This window comes from Salarias fasciatus, chromosome 5 (assembly GCF_902148845.1).
Source record: "Salarias fasciatus chromosome 5, fSalaFa1.1, whole genome shotgun sequence".
Taxonomy (NCBI): domain Eukaryota; kingdom Metazoa; phylum Chordata; class Actinopteri; order Blenniiformes; family Blenniidae; genus Salarias; species Salarias fasciatus.
The window spans coordinates 10,217,530-10,240,037 of record NC_043749.1 but is presented as its reverse complement, the minus strand read 5'-3'; the positions used below and the strand labels follow the sequence as shown (position 1 = coordinate 10,240,037).

The window sequence follows — 22,508 nt, the reverse complement described above, 5'->3', positions numbered from 1 at the left end:
TGAAGTGCAGCTGGATCATAAAATGGGCGTTTTTCTTCCCTCTTTTCTCCGTTTTACACTCAATTCTATAAGTCTTGTGTGAAGAAAAAAAAAAGACAGAGTGAGAAATGAAGGAAGGAAGGAAAGACAGACATAAAGAAGGCTGGATCTTTATTACCATAACAGTTGGCAAAGGCTTACGTATGGCGGGGGCAAAGCGTCAGATTTATTAAGTCACACCTTTAGCGTAGAAAAGGCGCACATGAACACAAATACAACAAAGACGGCGTGTCAGTGATCCACAGGGAGGAGAAAGAGCAGAAGAAATAGCAGCTTTCAATAATCAATCCACACACGCGCGCGCGCACACACACACACACACGCACACACACAGGCTCAGCTGGATGAGCGCTTAAGCCAGCTGCGCCAACAAAAGATCAAATCCATAACATTGATCTGAAGACCAAACACCACTCAATCACTCTCTCTCTCTCTCTCTCTCTCTCACACACACACACACACACACACACACACACAAACCCATAAAAGATGCAGACTCAAAATGCACAATCAAAAAAGGACCCTTAGAAGCCAAATATAGCCCATGATACCACGATTAAATGTCTAAATGAAACAGAGGCACGCGGAGAAACACAGAGGAGCAGATTGTGGGTCCTTGAAGCGGCAAATTAAAGCGTGTATCACTTATCATCATCGCACACTAATAGGAAAATGGTTCAAACACCCTCAGGAGTAAACAAAGTCCCTCACAGATAACGCCTACTCTGACATTGCTATATATATATTTTTTTTTTTTTTTTTTTTACATGAAATCCTCAAACAGAGATGGGTGTGAAGGTGAATGTGACGTCGACACTCACTGCAGCAGTGTTTTGTCAGAGGCACCAAACCCAATTCTGTCATACAAACAAACAAACAAAGAAACCAACGTGGGCAAAGTCAGAAACTCATTACCCACAAGCTCAGAGGGGATTCACTTATTACAATAATTATCTGTCTTCAGAGCGCTAATTAGGACAAGCAGCAAATACCCAAACAAACACACGGTGCATAACAGCCGTATCAAACCTCGATGCCAGCAAAAAGTCACTGAAGCATGACTCCAGAGAGGCTGCAGGCACCTGAGAATCCCGTGCTGGACGTTTCTTTACCTTTTCTGCCCAAAATGCATGTGTGCTTCAGAGAGATAAAATTTCTTTGATTTACATGAGAAATGTGAAATGTAAAGGCATCGCGAAACAAAAAGAACCGGAGCCAGCATGTGATGCATTCAGGACCTCACGGGTATCGAAAAAACCAGAAGGCTGGACGTATGACAACTCTATTCAGGATTCTAACAGATTCAAACGGCGGCTATATGAGAGAATTATTATAATGTTTAATGATAAATGACTTTGCTATTTATGAAGCACATTTTCAAAGCTTCAGTAACATAATAACTACCATTGACATAATTTTAATATAAGACAATAACCGTCTCGTTTTAAAATGGTATGATAGACTGCTGCATGTATCCTCGAATCAATATGACAAATATCCCATCAACAATGACTATGTTTGATATGCAAACGACCCAAAAAATGCAACTCTATTCATGTATCTGTCCATCCATCTTCTATTCTACTTTATCCTTATTACATCACTGGTAGCAGTTCATACATTTTGCAAGGATTTTTTTCTAATGCTCCTTCAATAATGACCCAACTTATGGCACTGTTGATGAAATAGAGTTGTGATAATGTAAAATATATCATTAGACTATGGCATGTTATTATGTTATTAGCTTTATAACATTGAAAATGGCCAAAATTTCAACACTGGCAGGTATGATGTTGGCTCGTATGACATTTTTGGTTGTTAGAGTAGATAACGGTGCATTTGTAAGACGGCCCACTCAACAAACTACAAACCAGAATTATAAAATCAAAAAACTCCCCAGAACTTATTTTAGAGAACAAAGTTCTTGTGACGTTAAATGTGTGACATCAGTAAAAAATGCTAAATTTGATGCCTGTTTACAGGTTTTGGATATTAAACTTCACATATTCACATATTCACTTCACAGCTGTGAACTCAGTTAAAAAAGGCGGAGCAAGTCAAATCATCTTTCAGTACATATTTTAAGACAAAATATTTATATTACATACATATTTAGTTCTGTGTTAAAGTCAGATTTTAGGAACTTCCTAAAGCTGCATAAGGAGAGTGTTAATTCAGTGAAAAAATACTTTATTATATGCACACACATGCACGCATATCCAAGTAAGGTGTGTACTTTGTTTTTTCAGCTGGCACACTTCAGGAGGGTCCAGTCTGCTTGGGATCTCTGCAAACTGCACAGACCACTAATCTGTAATCCCTGCATGTGTGAGCATATGTTTTGTCTTCAGTCCGGTAAAGAATAATGGAATCATGGCCGTGTTCAAATGGTAAATTGCAAATGCTAATACCACATAAAGCCCAATTATCCTGCAATCGTCAGCCGGAACCCAAGTGTTGACCTTCTATCCAATTACAATCTAGAAAATGGCCTGGACCGAATCCCACTTCTGTTACCAAACAAGGAGGGAGTCCCAATAAAATCAGGCTCTGCCAGTAATGCCTGCGTATCTGTGTGTGTGTGTGTGTGTGTGTGTGTGTGTGTGTGTGTGTGTGTGTGTGTGTGTGTGTGTGTGTGTGTGTGTGTGTGTGTGTGAGAGAGAGAGAGAGAGAGAGAGAGAGAGAGAGTATTCATGCTCAGTCAACCTTCATGAACAGGCCAGTGATAGCCAAAGAGCTCATTTCCCTAATGTAAACACTTCAGTAAAGACCCACACACGCACACACGCACACACACACACACAAACACACAGAGTTAATCGTATTCACTTGAGCTGCGAATGTTTCAGGCCGCTGTTGTTTGTCGCCTGGCTGTGTGCCAGCGGAGGAAGCGACTCTCCATTAACACCCTCCATCCCATTAACACACTCCATTGTTTCAAAGGACACTGTCCGCTCATCAGACCTCTCTCTCAGGGACTGTTCGAATAAAACCTTTAGCCCATCTTTGCTTCTCTCCGTTGTGTTTGATGCATTTTAACTTCGTGGTAATTACCCAACAAACTGTCGCTTGGCCCCTGTGTTGTTGTCTGCTCGTGTCTATCGTCACACCTCCGCCTGCTTCGAGCCCTCGCTCGCTGTGTTGCCAATGAAAACAGACTATAGGCACAAAGGCCAGAATGGTAGGGGCAGTGTGGAAGGGCCTGTTCCATTTCCTTTCTCCTCTGATAACAGAAGCTACTAATCTCTAATGTGGACTAGCCCTCGCTCACCCACATCCTATTTACCCAGATCTTTTTCTTTCTATGTAAAAATGCTACTTTTATCGTTGAGAAAAACATCCAACGCTTTCTGTCTGTCACTAATAACTGCTTAAACACAGAGAAAGAGTGGCCTCCCTCATATCACACCACACGATCAGAACTGTTGAGAGGAGACTCCACAGTCAATTTACGATCCAGAAAAAGTGAATGCTGAAGGGTGGAAAATGACGTTTCGCAGAGGACTAAGGTCACTGAACAGATGTTGGTCCAATGTATAGGATAGAAGATACAGACAACCATGTACAAGCTGGAAACTGCATGTAGGGAAGCAGTGGTAAGGAACTTATTCTCAGGTGTGGATGCAGAAAACTGTTTTGAAGGGAGTCTCATGAAATTTGCCACTGACGGGTCTCTTTATAGACATTTAGTCTACTGAGCGTGTGCTATTGTTGGCTCAGCTCGATATTTCTCTTTGTACAGACGTTGCACGTGACTTTTTCCTTCTCTATTGTTAAGATTGATATTAATTTGGACATTTTGCCTTGGTTCTATTCTTCTCTAGCATCCCAGTCTTTATTGAGATATTTAATAAAATCCCACAAAGCTTAAGAACACTACTATTTTAGCACCATAAGGAAACACACAGCATAACTCCATTTCAGTTTTTATTTTGACTAAATACAGACACATCCTCAAAGTGAAACGAGGAACGTAATAAATCTACCTTACACTGGTTACGCTTCAGGGTTGAGCTGTATGTTATTTGATTGACAGCTAAAAAGGATTGCTAGTTCAAATCCCATTAAAGAGTGTTCTTGACCCCTAAATGTTCCCCTGTCACTGCACGGCGGCAGTCCACTGCTCCTGACATGACTGGTTAAGGTTAATCAAGGCTCGGATGGGTGAAATGCAGAGAAATAATTTCCCAAAGGGAATCAATGAAGTGATGAAGACTTGCAGATCTCTTCATCCATCCAAACAACAAACTGAGCAGCACAGAAATGGAATGACTGACGAGGACAGCGACTTCATATTTTCTATTTTCTTCCCCGAGTGAGAGACACACATGCATTGTCCTTAAGGTCACATACATATGAATGTCTGAAGCAGAGGATGCATTCAAGGCGAGCTGCGATAATGTCAGTGCAGACAAAAGACTGATTTACAAAAGCTAAATGCAGTAAACAACATGGACAGCACCAGAGCTTCCAAGCTGATTTCACCTTTCTGTCTGAGAAAAGAAGCAGTTCTTCATCAGAGACGTCATTGAGGCAGAGACAAGTCTGCAAACCCAAAGCTGCCCTCCATACATCTTTCAGAAAGAACTGTGAAAATGAACGTCCGGCTGTCACCGCCTCGCTATCATTAAAACAAACCCTGACCAAACCAGACAATGTAGGAGCCCGGCGAGCTGAATATCCCCCTATTGTCACCCCACTCATTAATAACCACTCAGCAGAAAGACGAATGCAAAACCTGTCATCAAGTCTTCTTCTCTCCTCCGCGTCGTTCACACACCCCATTTCCTTTGTTTGACCAGTGAGGATCACGCTATGGCTGCTTTCCACTGAATAATGAAGCGCCAGTGTATGTAATGCAATGTCTAACAAATCATCACTAATGTAAAACAAGGGTCACTTTAATGTCATCGCTCCTTCTACTCTTTCTATGCTGCTTAATATGGACTCAAACGAGCGACGTGCTCACCGAGTCGATGGTGCAAACCATTACACCACCGTGGCTTTTTCAATTTCTTACCCATCTCCACTCTGCCTTCTGTTTGCTTTACTGCTGTCACACTGCAATTTTTCCACCACCGAATAAAAAGAATTATATGGTTAAAGAATATATCAAACTTTTAATCAAACCACAATATTTTTTTATTGGATCCTCAAACTGGCCTGCAGGGGGATTATGAGGCTCATTGAAGCCAGCTTCCTGTGTTTCTGTAGTTAAACTATGCAGTTTGACAACATCATTAACTGAATTTTAACGTTTTGAATATGATGCAATCCACTACACTTCAAACAACACAATGATATCAAAGGCCTCCAAATTATTTTTTCCACGTAAAAGGTGCTGCCGTGCAGTCCTGAGCCTGTTGGTGCCTGTCGGTGCTTCTCCGGACTGTTTCAGAAAACATAACTGCTGATTTCTCTGCCCTGCCACACCGTCAGCTGCCTGGGTGTTGTCTCCACACACACACACACACACACACACACACACACACACACACACACACACACACACACACACACACACACACACACACACACACACACACACACACAAAACACACTACCAGTTCCCAGTACTCGTAAAGTCCCAACAGCACTTTGCCATGAAATAATGCAGGCGCCTCCATTTATCAGCAAGCCAATCAAATCGATCTCAAAATGAACGTAAATATGAAGCTGCTTTTGAGCTGCTGCCAAACTCGGAGCGATGCACGTTTATGTTTCGCCGCATGTGTTCAGCTGTATGCGTAAATCCACTGGAAGAATTTTACTTTGGCAACGAGTCAGGAAGAGGAAATCATCTATTCTTTTAAAAGCGGCTATTTCTCAGCACATCTCTTCTCGCCACTGTTATCTCTGTCAGGGGGTTGAAGTGCGTACATGTTAGCATGGTATGAATGATAGTGTTACCTTAATGCTCACCCCCCTAAAATCCCCAAGGTTTTATTTTTCCTGCTGCTAAAGCAGGGTTTCTCAAAATGTGGAAGGATGACACCACACACACACAAACACAAACACACAGACCTTAAACCACATTACATGAATGAGTGAATAAGACTAGAGTGTCTTGAGGTGAAGCCTGATCTCTTCCCTGGGTCGCAACCTCCAACCTGAAAACTACGCCGACCTATGGGAGATAAAGCCATGAACTGATGTGGCACTAGAGCTAAAACATTACAGCGCCATCGCCAAGCTTCCTCTTATTTAACTTCTGTTTACCTGAACACATTGAGGAACATGATATGAGGGTGTTTCCAGCACATTGCACTCAACACCTGAAACGACCCCACAATCTCAGCCTTGTCATGTTTTTTTTAAGAGCAAACTGTCCTTCCCTTTCTGAGAGAGATTAACCAGCCCGACACAGATTACATAAACAGCAGCAACGAGTCTCCATCTGGTTCTGTTCTAGTTGCTTGTAGCAAACCTCCGATTAGTGCTTCGTCATTGTCAGAGTTCAGATTAGGATTAACCCGGCCGACACAGCCACAAGTGATTTCTGCATCCACATCACAGAGATGCACAGTAATATAGTCTACCTGTTGTTTTGAGCATGAAATGACACATTAATGTTATTTTACTCTAATGGACAGACTGAAAAGATGGATTTTGAGACTATGACAGAGACATCTCAGTCTGTATACTTCCAGTATAATCCCCAAAGAAACAGAGAAGGAAAGCAGAACCAGCTGAGCTGAGTGTCTGAAGTGTCTCCACTGTTAAACCATGACGAATCCGGCTGTGCTCTTATCACTGACCGTATAAGCAAGTTCAAATCATGTTGTCACAACCCAGGGAAGATAACTGAGGAGACACTCTGAAAGCAGATTGTTCACCATATTCTTCCCTAAAAGTAAGACTCAACAATTTCCTTTTTCTTTTTTATTCAATAAACCTAAAGGCACCTAAAGTGACGAATTACAAATGATAATGAAATGAATATTGAGATAAAGGAGAAAGACACGCTGTGTCTGTGTGACACCAGTCACTTCGAATCATGCTTTGATGTATAAACCAGTGAATTCGGCTGACCTTTGAACTGAAGTGACATTTCTACATATTTCTATTCTTGTAAAGAGTTGTTTGCATTTCAAACTGAAGGTGTTGCGACAGCTTTTGAGGGCAGCCTTTCTCACGCTGTAAACCTGATACAAAACCCCACGAAAAGCTACTGAGGTGGAGCTGAAAAAACACTCTTTGAACCATTTGTCTCCGAGCTGTTCTCGCTCACTGTATCTCCTCTGTACTTATTCAGCTAATCTGAAAGACCTCAACAAGGGATGCAAGGGAGAGAGGGGAAAATGAAACCAAGAACAGAAGAGGGGGGATAAAATGGCAGTTCATGGGGATTGTCGCATGTTTGACATGAAAAGCCCTGAGAACTTAGGAAATTGCTTTGGCCTATTTTGGGTTTCGGAGCTCTGGGCATATCAGTGACTGCAGAGTGAAATGGGAGAAGCCCTGAGGTGCAGCGAAGGATGAAGCAGAGGCGGAACACTGGCTGCGAAGGTCAAAACAAAATGAGTAGAAACAATTAATTAGACAGGAGTTTATTAGTTTGAAGGTCAGCCGGTCAGTAGGTGGCTGATCTATAGACAAAGAGTTTCCAAACAATCAAAATAGTTTAGGCACAATACTGTACTTCAATACCAATTCATTCAAAATATGGTTTGAAAACTGGACCAGGTCTCTACAGGCTCAGACTCTGCAAGCTGAAACGCTCACAGTGGCAATGCCAACATACAGGTTTAATGTTCCTAGTGCTGATCCTCTCAGTACAGTCTGTTAGCATGCTAATATTTGGCAACAAGCACAAATCAAAGCAAATCCAAGGACGATGTGAATGCCACTATTTTTTCCCCAATATTTGGCCTTAAAACTAAAGACTGTCCTGTCAAGTGTTGATAAAAACGAGTCAACAAAAGCTTTTCAACACTACACCCATCCTTTAAATACATGTCAAGACATTTCAATATGAATCAGACAAATAGAAAAAACACTGCTACCTCCACAATTTAGTCAAGACGTAAATTTTTACATCTTACAGAATATTCTTGACCAAGTAAGGCAAAGCAAATTTAATCACAGAGCAGGATTCAAACACAAGGCAATTCATAATGAACTCACAAAGAGATACATTCAAGGTTTACAAAGAGATAAAAAAGTACTTTAAAGCGACACTAAGGAACTTTTCAACCTTAATAAAACATTTCAATATCTTTTGTGATGACACATCGACTTACAACTAGTTGAATGACCCCTCTGTCACGGGCTGAGGGCGTCAGTATTGCTTTCACTTGGACTAAGCAGCTGTGAGGAGGGTGGTAGGAACCCTGCTCACTAAAAAACTCCAATTGTGCGGACTGCTTTACCGCATGCGTCACATCATGATATAACATTGTTTAGCCACCATTAGATTCATTACCTCGTCGCTATCCATCCTTCACACAGCCACTGGAAACAAATGTAGGCGAGTTCAGTCCGACAGCATGCCACCGGGAGCAGCATTTTACGACGTCACGCGCTAGTCCTTATGGGAACTGTAGTATTCCTTCAGGCAAAACACTACCGCTTTTGTCCACTGGTGCCGCCAAAATCAACGAAAAATGAAAGTTCTTTAGTGTTACTTTAAAGAAAGTATTGAAGAATCTTAGTCTTAAGCAATTAAAGGTGCTGTAGGCAGGATTTTGCTAGTCAATGCTAATTTTTCTGTGTTTTCTTTGGATTAAATGTTGGAGTATCCGTTGATAATCCTTTAGGAGTGTAGCATAATTGCACTACCGCAAGGGCGCAGCGTTTCCATTTGTCTCTGTTCTGAGCTGAAAAGGAATCTCGACAGCTCCAGGTATCTTTGACCAATCAGAAGAGTTCATGAGGCTCTAACCGTGATTGGTTGAGGGGCGTTCGTCTCACATTCTTGTGGAAGGGGCTTAACTTGCGTGAGGGCGCGATGTCAGAGAACACAGGACAGGATTGGCTGTGCTGGGTTTCAAATCGCCATCTTAGATGGGTCAAATCGCCATCTTGCTTAGGTAACCCTAAGCAAGATGGCGGAGATGCGGAATCCTGCCTACAGCACCTTTAAGAGTATGAAATGCTTCAAAATGCAAGGCGCTCACACACGCTGTGTCAGGAGGAAGGACACTTGTCACATGAAGCAAAGATGAGGTGAGGAATCAAACCACCAACCTCAGGTTTTGAATGCAATGATCTCAACCAACTGATCCACAGCTGCGACATACAGCGAGCTGTACACACTCCACCCTAATTAATCAGAACAGCTTTGCTGACTGTGATGTGAGTTTCCACCCACTAATTCCAGAGTATGAATCCAACACTAATGACCATCTTAAAGCGTTGATTGAAAAGTCTATTCATTACTGCATTATTACCAGCTTCCTGCGCTCTGAAAGAAGACGTAAGCCCAGTTGCAGCTGAAAGATTCTGAATATTGAGCTACAGTAGGCATTTCTGTCCTGCTGCCCATTTAATCAGTGCTCCCATTGATTTTCTGGATCAGCTGTCTGCACTGATTCCGCGCATAAAACCATCAACTGTCTCTCCCACGAATCGACCTCCTCATCTCCCTGTTTCTCCATCTGTCTGCTGCTCGATCCCTCGCAATCTACTCAGAACACCTCTCCCTTAACGCAGCCGCTATGCCCTTCCACTAATCAGTTAAGTGTCTGGCCATGTGAGTAATAACAACACAACCTCCGCTATAATGGGCGGTGGACGCAGGCCATTGTCTGCAAAATCTGTCTCTCGCTTCAGTCTCCAATCCTCCGCATGGGCTCCACATCTCAGCAGGCTGGCGGGCAAGCAGCCAGCCAGACACACACACACACACACACACACACACACACGCACACACACATGCCCGGGACTTTCTGAGAGAAAACAATGATAAACTGGCACCTGGTTGTGTAAAGTCGGCTCTCAATGCAGAAAGTTGGGATCAATTTGGGCTGAGGAATGCCGTATTGCCTCGACCTTGTTTCTGCTCTCGGAGGGTAGCTGAGGTATGACGGTAAGTGGTTGGCTCAGGTGGGAGAACCAGAGGAGCGGGCACTCATATGGACCACTTGATGAAATGGATTCAGTGATGCACGGTGTAAACGTACGGCTGAGTAAGTGTGGGATGAAGCGCGGGAGAGCGGCGCATAATAAGCCAGCGTCCGTAAGCATGTGTTTGAGGAAGTGGGGCAGTGGTCGCGGGAGGCTGGCGGGGCGTGGACAGCTGGCTCATCCAGGTGGCGCGCAGACAGGAAGTGGCGTGTTACACACCCCCAGATTCCCAGAGAACCTGAAAATACCCACTCAATCCCTCCATCAATGGATGATTTTATCCACTTGTGTTCCTCACTGCATATACAGACGAAACATACATGTGACCCACTTAACCTTATCTATCAGACTGATCTCGCAGACCAGCGACCCTGTGGCCCGAGGCACCCGCTGCCAATTGGTAACAGGCGATAAGAGAGAGCAGGGTTCACATAGTTTGTGCACATTGGTTTGACTGGTTGTAGTAGCACGCTGGAGCAGAAACGAGTGAACTGGTTCATCGATGTTAATGCAGACGCCTTGTTAACCACGCCAGACTTCGGGGATGGAACTGTCCTATATTGTCTGGAAGGAGCGAGGTCGACCCTTCAAGAAATGTCAGTTTACTGAATAGAAATTTCCCAAAATATTGAAAATAAACATAATATCAAGAACGTATTCGAATACATCTTTGTTTTTTTTTTTTTCCTTCAAATAATTTTGTGAAAAATGATTAGCCAGTGCAGAAGTCAAAACTGTCCGGCTACTTTAGAGTCCAAGTCCAAATCTAAGTCCCTACAAACCCAGGTTCTGCTTGTTGAAATATGAATAGTTTTTAGTATGCCCAGAGCAGCAATCAGCTGATTGCATTTCATTTGTGAAAATAATTTTTTGTTATATTCCAACATTAGAATATTGGAAAGTAGTAATAAAGTCTCGTCGCAGATGGGGAAATAAGACTGTATAGCTTTCCGTATAAGTATTGTGTCACTACTGAAAGACTGGCAAGTATGACTTTCATATCTCCTGGAACATCATCATCCACATTATCTATAAATCTCCATGAAACCAACGGATTTTGGTGACCCTCAGGACTTCTGCAGTCTGGCTGACCAAGCAAAATCAAAGAGTCAACAGTGTGTAACAAAGTTGGACCAGCCATTCAAAAACACATTTCAAACAATTTCAATTAAAGGCCAAATATAGAAAGTTGGAGTTACCTTGAAATACATTGTAATTTGTCATGATTTGTAATTGCCAGTTTGACACTTTCAGACAGGGTGCAACACATATAAAAGACATGATATTTGACACTTAAAATGTATCCTGAGGCTGAAATGTTCAAGTTTCTCCGATGAATGTCCTATAATCCCATACACTAAATGCAGTTTTTCCAGCTTCAAAGCATTTGGAGATGCACTGACTTGCTGAGACTTCCCCCATGAGGCCTCGTGTTATATTGTTGTCCAATTGTTCTTATTGTTGTCCCATGACAACTAACCAGCATCTCAAAGGCAAAACTGAGGTCTGAAGCCAAAGAACTGAGATTATGATCTTTGGGATGCGTCATGGCTTCATATATCCTTTTCTTTTTTTCTTTTTTTTCCAGCTGATAGCATCAGGTAAAGTAGGACGGAGCCGAGCGGAAAGCTGGAGAAATCCAGCCTGAAACGTCAGCCGTGAAAGATTTCGGCCTGAACTTGAGCAGCTAAGCCAACACAGGTTGCATTTATTTGCGGATGGACCACGTCTGCCCTTCGGCCTCCTGCACAGACAAAACACTCTTTGTAGTTTAAATGTCTCTGATGTGCAACTCTGTGATGGATTTTATTTTCAACTGAGTTATAACACTAATATTCACAATAACACCAGTGAAACGACAGAGTCACATTTCACTGTAAAAACCAGTTTAAAAAAAAAAAAAAAAAACTTCACAGCTCAGAGTCAATCATCACATTACAAACTGTACAACTGAGAAGAAAACCAACTTCCCCTTGCTGTTAAAGACGAGCAGTCATCATTTAGTCTCGGATGCGTGTTTCTCTCACTGTTAAGGGGGCACATCAGTCCGCATCGTCGGAGCCGATTCTGGGTCAATCTCCACCCCACTTCCTCATCCCACCAACCCCCCAAAACTCATTTCCCTTCCCTCCCCCGTCATCTGGTCTGTCTGCCGCGGCGTGGGGGGAGGTGGAGGCACAAGAAAGAATCAAATTAGCTTCCTTTCCGACAATTTTATGCCAGACAGTGCTGTCAAGGTCAGTGAGGTGCCTTTCCTGCTTAATACTAATTAGATTCAATGATCTGAAAGAGAGAATAAGATGTTTTTTTGATGGATGCTCGACCAAAACCATGACTTTATGGAAGCCCTACCATGGGAATTATCGATAAAATAGATAACATTAGTCAAAATTTTCAACTGACAGACCACAAAGGATGCTACTCGTTGACTCAAAGTGAAACTGAGAGGCCGAGGAGGAGGTTCGCAGCAGGATCAAAGATAAAAAGCAAAGTGGCAACAAGAGGAAGACAGACAAAGAGCTAATCAGAAATCGTTGTGCTGTATTTGCCTATAAGCAGGGTGCAGAAGCTTTACACTTAAAGACATGTGAGCTGCTTGTTCTTCATTCCAGAGCCACATAATCCAAATTAACTTCTAATATATTTATTGGACGTGACCAGAGACACAAGATTTTTCAGACATTGTTCTGCATTCAAGGTGTGCACATCAAAGAAGAGTCATACAACTGCACAAAATGCTAGGAAACACATTCAGGTGATCTTATTTAAGTATTTAAAAGGTCACCAAGCAAACATGTCTGGGTTAACTCTTCCTCTTGAAACAATGGCGTACAACCTCCTGTGCAGAGCTGCAGACTGCTGCCATGACTCTGCTCCTCCGTCTGCCCCCCTGGAGGGTTGGTTAACGTTAACACACACAACATTCGAGCATGAGTGCTCATGTAGCCCGCCGCCATGTCTGGCTGTGTGTGAACATAACCGAGGGGCAGAGACGAGACCTTTCTGTCTGAAACACACATGCGGAATCGGGAATACTGTACAGGAAAACAATGAAGTGTGTTTGTGTCGGAACGCTGAGTCCACTGCTTATAAACTTAAAGAAATCTACTTATCACTCACAGAATGTACCGACAGTCAGAGGTTGTTGAAAAAACAACTGAACAAAATTAGAAATGTTTTCCGTTTGCTTAGCCACATATTTTATGCCCATTTCAGCCATTTTAAATCTTCCCCCTGCTGACACCTCTTTTCAATCACACACAATGGCACAAAACAAACTCAATGACACAAACACCAGCCATGATTAAGCTACTTAGGCACTGGAGGCGATTATGGGCCAGCTGGACACACACGTACGCATGCAAACACATACACGAGCCATCCAGAGTGTAGGTCTACCAGCACACGCAAACACACAACACACAGTCAGGCATGCATTGAGAGACGTATGTATTTTGACACCAAGACCTTCTTGTCAAACTAAATCAAGTGTGGAAACTGTGCAAGGGGCTAAATAAAGCTGCCTGCAGGGAAAATATTGAATATATGAATAAATCGGCAAGAACACAATAAAGGTCTTTCCTGGAACTAGAATTCAGCAGAGAGCTTTCAACGCTTCAGAAGCCAAGGGTGTGTACCTTTGAGTGTCTCTGTCATTCAGAAAACGGGAAAACTAGAACAAAAAAATATAAAAAACTAAATAAATAAAATAAAATGCATATTAAAAAAAACAAAGAGTTTACAATAAAAGAAAACTTAAAAAACATTCAGGGGACAGAGGAGGAGTGATGGGAGGAAAATTCTGGAAGTCCTCACACTTTGTTGCTCATCAATACTGCATTTCCTGTTTGCAGATTAAGAAGCTGAGAAGCAAATAAACTCTTTACAGTCTAGAACCAAATAGCTGAAGGCCTCATCTCTGTGCCTCTTCCACCGGCCATGGGAATACAGCAAACACGTGCAGCTGTGCCCAAATTATTCATACGCACACACGCACACACACACACACACACACACACTGCACGTTTGGCTAACAGCTCATATTTGCACGCTACAGTAGCCCTTTTGACAGCAGACGAGACACTTGCTCCTTTTTGTGTTGCTCCCCGCCCCTCCCAGCACGCTCCTCTGTCTCTTTTCCTTTTTGATTTTTCTTTGTATTTATGATGTTGAATTGCAGGAAGCGCTGCTCTATTCAGAGGAGGGAGAGCACTTTATAAAACAAAGACAACATAAGAAAATGAGCTCGGCTGATCTTTCTTTCTTTACCCCGCTTCCTTTAGCGTCCTCTAAAAATACGGCCTGGACTGCATCCACCTTTACCTCCTAATCCTCGCTGCCCTTTTTTGTGTCTTCATCTTGTGTGTGTGTGTGAGTGTGTGTGTGCATGGTGTGTCTCTGGGTGCAAGCTCAGCAAAGCACACAAAGACCTGCAGTGACATCAGGCTCATTCACAGTGTGTCCTCTGTCTCTGCTCACCCAAGAGGTGCTCTGTTTAAAGGGCTTCTACAACCCCCCCCCCCCCCAACCCCCCCTCCACACACACACACACACACAGTCCCCTGTGATCTCTCAGTGACCACAATAACGTCAACATTCACAAAGTGGCGATGAGGTTTCCCAAAATGTGAGCGCCAAAGAAGGTCTGACAGCAAATGGATTTCATTTTCTACATCGACTCCCAACAAGTGAGGAAACTCTCCGTCTTCTTGAGATGCGTGAATAAACGCTACTGACGAGTTTTTAGAGGGCCAGCTGACATATGATGGCACCCCGATAACGGAGGAAAATGCAAATCTCGTGCTGGACTGAAGCGCCTTTCATTCCTCGCCGAATTCAAATGGATGAATTCAAATAAATACAGACTGTTTGTGTGTGTTTGTGTGTGTTTGTGCATCAGCATGCAACAGTGGGAAAATAGGAGGTAAAAGGAGCTGGGGAGAAAAGAAGAAGACGGTCACATTCCAACATTTTGGTCACAGTTTCACACTATTTTTCTGACAATGGAGACAAGCCTGAGCGAGAGAAAAGAAAGGAGGAAAACCTTTATAGAGAATACATTTGGCAGTAGCAGGTTGTTTTTTTTAAATGAGGAACAGTGAACTGATGAGTAACTGAAGTCAATAAGTTCTATACATTAAAAAAGATCTTATCTTCAAGACAGAGCTGCACGACAACATAAAAAGCAAAATTACATCCATTTTGAAATTCCACAATGCACTGTTTAAACATTTCATGAACTGAAATAAACTTTGAAATAAACAGCCAAAATCAAGGGGAAGCTGAAGCTGCAGGAGTAATCTGGACGTGGCTCTGGTGGGGTTACTTATCAGTTCCGAAATGCATTTCACCCACATTCAATAATGACCCTGAACGCCTCACTCAGGATGAAGCACTTAATCTTCAATGTAGTTCCATGTATCAAAGATGACTTTGGCCTGTTGTTTAATATTTTGCCAGCAGTAGCCGACTTGAACCGCTCTACTTAAAAAGATTTCTTAATTTCAAAATGACAGGAATGTCCATATCAAACAGTTACAAGCCTGAAATTGGAGCAAATTACTTTTTAAAACAGACTTCGGTTGTGGATTTGTCACAAAAAGAGAGAACCATAAAAGCTTCCCTTTTTATCTTACTGAAAACACGGTGCAGCATGATGCGTGTTGGACTTTATTTCCCGTAATACACACTCCGCGTCCTTTGATGTGACATGTACACGCCGAAACAACGTATTGTACAGCCTACATCGAGTCACTCTTCTCACATCCTCATATTTCAGCGTTCATTTTCAAACTGAATCGCGGTTAACGGCTCACAAAGCAGGAAGTGAGCAGGAAACGTAGATGGTCCAGAAGCAGCCTTACAGGAAGTCATTCTGCAACAGCAGCACACCGTGTGGGAGCTGTGAAACACTTCACCGGGACAAATTCATCCACAAACGGCTTGCACAACTCAGCAACCGGGCTGAGGCCGTGACCACAACGTTTTCCATCTATTTAATGCATAAGCCGCCGGATCATGAATTCCAGACCATCTTAACGCTCAGCAACAAGCGCCACCTCTCTGACAGCTCGAACAGACATGAATCAAAACTCTCGATTGTACACCTGACATCCAATGTGTTATTAAGTGGAGTTATGTGATTGTTTGGCAACCAGGCTTAAGAGAGGGAAGCTTGGCAACATCACTAACATCTTTGTTCTACATACATTTTTCACCTCCTCGATCGGCCGCGCTGCGCCCGAAAAGCCCCTGAGCCTGTCGAGCCGGATTATGCAACAGGTTCAGAAAAAAGGGCGAAAAACACCAAGTGTGACTAAGTTCTGATCGGGAATATTGCACACTATTGTTGCACAAACTGTATGAATAATGTCCCCACTCGGTGTCACTTCAGTGCCACATGCCCATTCAGTACATACCTGGAGTGCTTCTTTAGCACTCACTACATTCACACTGAACTGGTGGGGCCGGAGGGTCTGAGGAGAAACCACAACAAAAGAAACACCTCGACATGTGACCAGCACCAGGCGAGTATGACGGGGGTGGGGGGTGGGGGGCAGGAGTGATGCTCAGCTGTGGACGGCCGACTTGGGCGTGTGCCCCGTCACATTTCCTGCTGCTCTTCCCCTGCACGGGTCCAAACCGCCCTTCACAAAACCCGTTTCAGTGGCAACTCCCTTCATCAGAGGGGAGCTGTTTTCACTTTTCACAGCAGGTGAGCGTAGACGCGCGGCGAGTCGGCCGACAGCAGCTTCAAAATGTCGAGACCAAGTGTAACAGCGCTCCCATGGAGAGATTATACTGCAGAACGGCTATGTGACCAGAAGGTACTGCCCCATAACCTTCTGTGCTACAAGCAAACTTTCCCAGCAGATCCAGGCGTTTTAACAGCAGACCCCCCCCTGGAGGGGGGTGAGCAACGCAGACAGTCTGTGTGTGGCAAACTATTAACACACACACACACACACACACACACACACAGGAAACAGGCGAGACTGGTAGCCTACACAGGACATACGTCCAACAACAAAACACCAGCTTTCTTTTTAAACTCCCATTTAAAGCCTTTGTGTATCAGCTGTTGTGACGGGGCTCTTCCACCTCTGCTGCACTCCTGCTTTGCTTTGAAGTCAATGAAGCGCCTTCACTTATTTAAGAAAAAGTTCTGTTTCTGCACAGCTTTACTTGCTAACGGTTGATCACCCAAGAGATAAAAGCGGATCATTTTCTCAGCTGAGCTCCCATCGCCTTTTAGCTACAGACTCCTGCGTCACAACTGTCCACAAAACCAGCCGCTGGCCACCTGTGGGATCTGAAGGAGCACTGAATATTTCATGCTCTCTTTGTTTTTATTTGTGCGTTTCCCTTTTTAGCCTCATTACAGATATGATCCTCAAACCACAGAAGTATGAGAGGGAATGCATTCACCTCTCGTGTGTGTGTGTCGGGGGGTGTTGGAGTTCAAATATGACAGATGACGGCCTTGAGAAAAGAAATCTGTAAAGGTGAGAACCTCAAGCTGCAGTCACAAGGTCAAAAAAATAACAGAATCGAACAAATTTGCCTTTGCGGCTATTTTTAAATTTTCACAGGCTGACTTAGCACTTTGCCAGTGGGCTGGCTGCTCATTTGGTCTGAAAGGAGCAAATGGAAGAGCAACGTGGAGAAAAACACCCAACGGGACACATCGATACGCAAATGGAAATTTACGAACAGCTCATAACTCTCACGTCAGGTCTCACTCGGCATAAAGCTAAGTTATTGACATTTATAGTTGTGCAGACAAACACTCAGGGCCGGTCAATGTGAAAAGCTTTCAGTCTGAGGTGAACGCGGTGCTCGGGGTAAATTATCAAGAGGCGGCACCATCCAGGTGAAAGTGAACATACACATGTAACCATGAAAGGGTGTGTGCGGAGGTAAGAAAAATGCAAAGCCTATTATAGCCTGTTTGCATTAGACAAAGCCTATTTTGTAAATGAATGCTGCTGCAGCAGGATGCAGAGCCAGGCCCGGAGCAATCTAACAACAGCCACTTAGTGCGGACTTGCATTACATGCATCTGCTCACGTTGGACCTCAATGCAATGCAGATTCATCGCTTTAAGTGCATGTGTGTGTGTGTGTGTGTGTGTGTGTGTGCATATCCAGTCCATTCCTCAGGCAGTCAAGTCTGAATGCAGGATTGTAGGTCATGTCACCGGTTACAGGCACATTGTTTAGGGAAGGCGGCGCAGACATTCAGGAAATGGACGCCGGCGACTCGAGACAGCGTCTGCGTGTTGGTCGACCCTCCACTGCAGCCTCACTGCCCTCCTGCATATTCAATCAGCCGCGCACAAAATCAAGGGCTGTACACAATCTGCCCGAGAACAACGCAACGTGGGAGCAATTAAACACAATCTTATCAGCCTCGACTTTCCCTGGGGACCGAAAAAGAAAAAAGAAACTTATGGGTCGTCTGGGGGGGGGGGACTACACGACAGGAAGTCATCTTTCTCCCTGTGTTTATTTGTGTGCTTCCCATTTCCTGTCAAACACTTCTTGTGGCACTCTGAGGGGCAAAAAAATACACTCACATCTCTCATGATGAAAAGAAGTCGCTTACCCACCAAAGTAGTCATTATACAAAAACTGTTTAATTCCATTAAACTTGCATGGATTTAAACTGATTTCAAAGTACTGCAACAAATACGGGACTCTGAATCATTTATGCGTCACTTTCATCGCACAATTCAGAGAGCAGAGTTTGAAGATGTTGTTCCCCACATTTCAGCACCTACTCTAAACAATGAGCTGTCAAGAAGTCACCAGACTCCTCTGAAAGTTTGAGACAAATATCTAGGATGAAAAAGGCAAATACACGACGCCTGAGTTATTTAAGGTCAGGAGGAAAACTGTTGGCATATAAGACATGGATGTTTCTTTTGATCCAAAACTGTTGGGAATATTTCTGTGTGGGCCAACAAAGTGATAAATGAACTGCCAAGATGTGAAGCTCTCCACTCAGAAGCAGTTTTATCCAATGGATACTTTTATTAACAGATGGGCTCATTAAAATATAATAAGTATAGCTTATTCTGCAAGTGCAATGAAATTGTACATTTATTGTTATATCTGACTTGATTGATTTCTTCCAAGTTATTTGGTAATTAATTGAGAAATGTACTCCAAAACATTGTTAGTAAGAAAGCGTGACAAACAAAACCGAGCAAGACAAAAAATGCTGATACAGCAGATCCTCTGTGCCAGTGTTCCCAACAGCTACGTGCACACGTGCAGAGAGAAACTATCTACTACGGCCATGGTGCGCATGCGCAGCAGCAGTATTTCTGCCGTCGACACTGAGACAGAGCCCGAACGTTTCAGAAAAGTTGCGTTTTTTCCCCCATTTACACGACAACAGAGTCAGAGTGTTTGTGAAAAGTTCCACTTTGGGGTTCAGTTATCAGAACGTTGCCTTTCGGTGGTTCAACCACCGCTGATGAGAAAACGGACACTCATGAAAAGCTTTGCGTTTTTGGACTTAAAATGTGATTGTGTAAACAGGGCCCATGACTGTGGATTTCTTCTTCTTCCTCTGATTTGAAAAACCATTACAGTGACGTCAAACACTACTGCGCACATCATTTCTCATCAACATAGGAAAAGCAGCAAAATTCACTTCCTCACACCTGCTCTCGATTGTAGAAAATTAGGATTTTCTCCACATCCGCATATGAAATTTTGAAAACCTCAGCGCAAACACAATCTCAGATGGTGTCTTTCGTCCTCCAAATGCAGCGCGTCTGTGACCTTCTCTCATTCATTTCTGTTCTATCGACGAGCCTTTCGGTTGACCTCCAGACTTCATTCAATAACTTCAGCTGAGCAGCGGCCGCTGGCTATCTATACATCTTCTCTATTCACCTTTTTTTTGTCAGTACCACCTACTCCGCTTCCTGTTTTAGCTGTCACTGTGAACAGGCACAAAGGAGACTCACTCAGCATCTGACAAGCAGCTGAAACCTCCCCTGGGGGAAAAGGAGGGGGGCAGATCAGCCGCAAAGGGTTCGTCTCTAAAAGGCGCCTCCGCAGAGACAACTCCCCCCATTCTCAGCCAGCACTGAGCTCAATTTATCTCAAATCGATGGGCTCAATGTGGAATACTGTTCACCAAGTTCTTACATTTGCATTGGAGACGAGAGCGTACTGATCACTAGTTCAATCTATGTTTCCGTCTTTGCACCAGCACTAACGCTCATGGCAGAGTGTGACCAACTGGAGTCCTTCAAACAGCGAGGCAGAGTCTGCAAGGCTCTTAGTTAAATGGACTGTGAGTCCATCAGACCACCGCCTCAGTTCCACACACTGGAAAATGAGGATGATTACAGAGGCGGCCACGCGCCAGCTCCAGTTATGCCTCCCTGTTTCCAATGCTGCCACCCAGAAGGTGCTCACGTGCACGCTGGCAAGATCTCCTTTGAATCTGCATTAATTTTTACTTATTTATTTTGACATGATCGTGATTGATGAGGCATCAGCTGCTGCTCACTCAAAATGGCTTATGCCGCCTGAGCTTTTTTGGTTGCTTTTCCAACAAAGGCAGTGAATGACACAGCTCTGAAGGAGAGCATCTCTTTGTGCTCGGTTCATTTGCAGAGGCAGCGAAAAGAGCAGAGAAATCATCACGAGACTGTTTGCAGAGCCAAGTGCAGCCGTGCACATGTATCCTGGGAAAAAAAAGGTGGGAATGCAAGTAAATGCCTGTCAGAATAATTACTCAAAAAACTGTTGTGGAGAGTAACGCCCATTCCCCTCCCTGCACCTGGCTGCAGCTGTCCTTGTCACTTCACCTCATGTTCAATCCTGCACGCCAGCCTCCGCCTCGCGCTGTCTGCACAACTTGAGGTAGCATGGCACACACACAAACACACACACAAACACACACATGCTCTGCTTTATCAAAAGACTCCCGAGCACCACCCATGTATTACAAAACAAGGTGCAATACGGCTCTCCGTAGCCCCGCAGCCTGCCGTTTAGCAGCACGCAGACACGGTGATAATGAGCGCCGGACCGGTGCGTTAATCTCCAGGAGGCTCAGACACAATGTGGTGTGTGAAGGTGGGCGCGCTTCCAGCGGGCTTACCTCAGAGCAACCTTCACACAGCAGTCGCCCTGGTTCGCCATGGTCGCCTTCAATGTGGAGGTTGTGTGTTTTCGGGTAGTGGCAGGGCGCCCTGCTCCTGCTCCTGCTGCAGCGGCGGTGGCGGTGGCGGCGGCGGTAGCGGTGCGGGGGTCTCAGGTCAGCGGGAGCAGCCGTCAAGACCTGCCGGCGGTGAGGTGCCTCATCCGGACTCCTCCTGTCTGCTTCGGTCGCTCCTCTGCCGCGGCGGTCATTTCTGTCTGGCTCGCAGTTTCGTCACATCTCGGTCTCTGAGCCGCTTCTGTTTTTCTCTTCTGTCTCAGCCGCTACATCCTGTTTAAAGTGCGTATGAGGGAAGCTTCGGAGCGCTCCTCCGCAGCCACACCGCCTCTCTCTCTCTCTCTGAACGGTCACGCTGGAGCGGCACGGAGCCCCGGACCGGAGGGGGCGGCGCTGCCTTCACGGACCGTCCGAAATATCACGCTCAGCATGTACACGCTCTTGCACCATATGGGACCACTCCCTCGTCGTCGGATGGTCAAACCTAAACCCTTGAGCTGCAACAGTGTCTTTTTTAGCTTTTATTAATTTAATATAATTCGCAAGCCTTCGTTAGACAGTCGTTCAAATACCACACCCTACATTTACATGTACCTACCTTATTGTATTTCAATAGTTTTATGCCATTCACATGGGATTATGAAAAATCAAATCACACATATTTCACAATTTCTAGCTTTGAGACTCTTAGAACTGTATAGACGTGTCATTGAATTCATGTAATTGACTTGATTTACTGAAAACATTGGGCATATTTCCAAAATCTTTCACTAGTTCTAAATGTCCACAGCTTTGCTTAAGCAAAAGCTTTTCACTGTTTTTTGATGGCTTATTGTATTATAATGTGTAAATCAAGTGAACTGACTGACGGAAAGAAAGCAAACAGCAGCTCCTATCTCAAAATTTAGCTTCACAATTTGATGTATTTCTGTGATTGTCATCAATGTAAATTCAAAATAAGCATGACCAAATGAAAAAGTTATCAAATATGGTCACAAGATTTTCTTTCATGGTGGATAATTGTATTAAAAGTCATGTCTTTCATTTTAAAGGGAAAATACAACATCCTACTTGGGTGTGATCTGATATTTGCAGCTACTATAATATATGTCACGTGATTCACAGCTCAGATGTTCCCTGCTCAGTATCTTTCATTTAAGACTATTGTTATGTTTCTGGTGCTGGCTTCTCTCTATGTATGATTTGTGGAGAGA

At 43.9% G+C, this 22,508-nt stretch overlaps 1 protein-coding gene across 2 annotated transcripts in view; it reads right to left on the bottom strand.

Moving 5' to 3' along the window:
• kif21b (kinesin family member 21B) overlaps positions 1-21,644 on the bottom strand; it is a 63,592-nt gene extending 41,948 nt beyond the window's left edge. For both annotated transcript variants that reach the window (XM_030090814.1, XM_030090815.1), the window contains exon 1: positions 21,238-21,644. In XM_030090814.1, the coding sequence (XP_029946674.1) occupies positions 21,238-21,278 (41 nt within the window). In that variant the 5' untranslated portion in view covers positions 21,279-21,644. The remainder of the gene's footprint in view (positions 1-21,237) is intronic.
• Between the last annotated feature and the right edge of the window lie 864 nt (positions 21,645-22,508).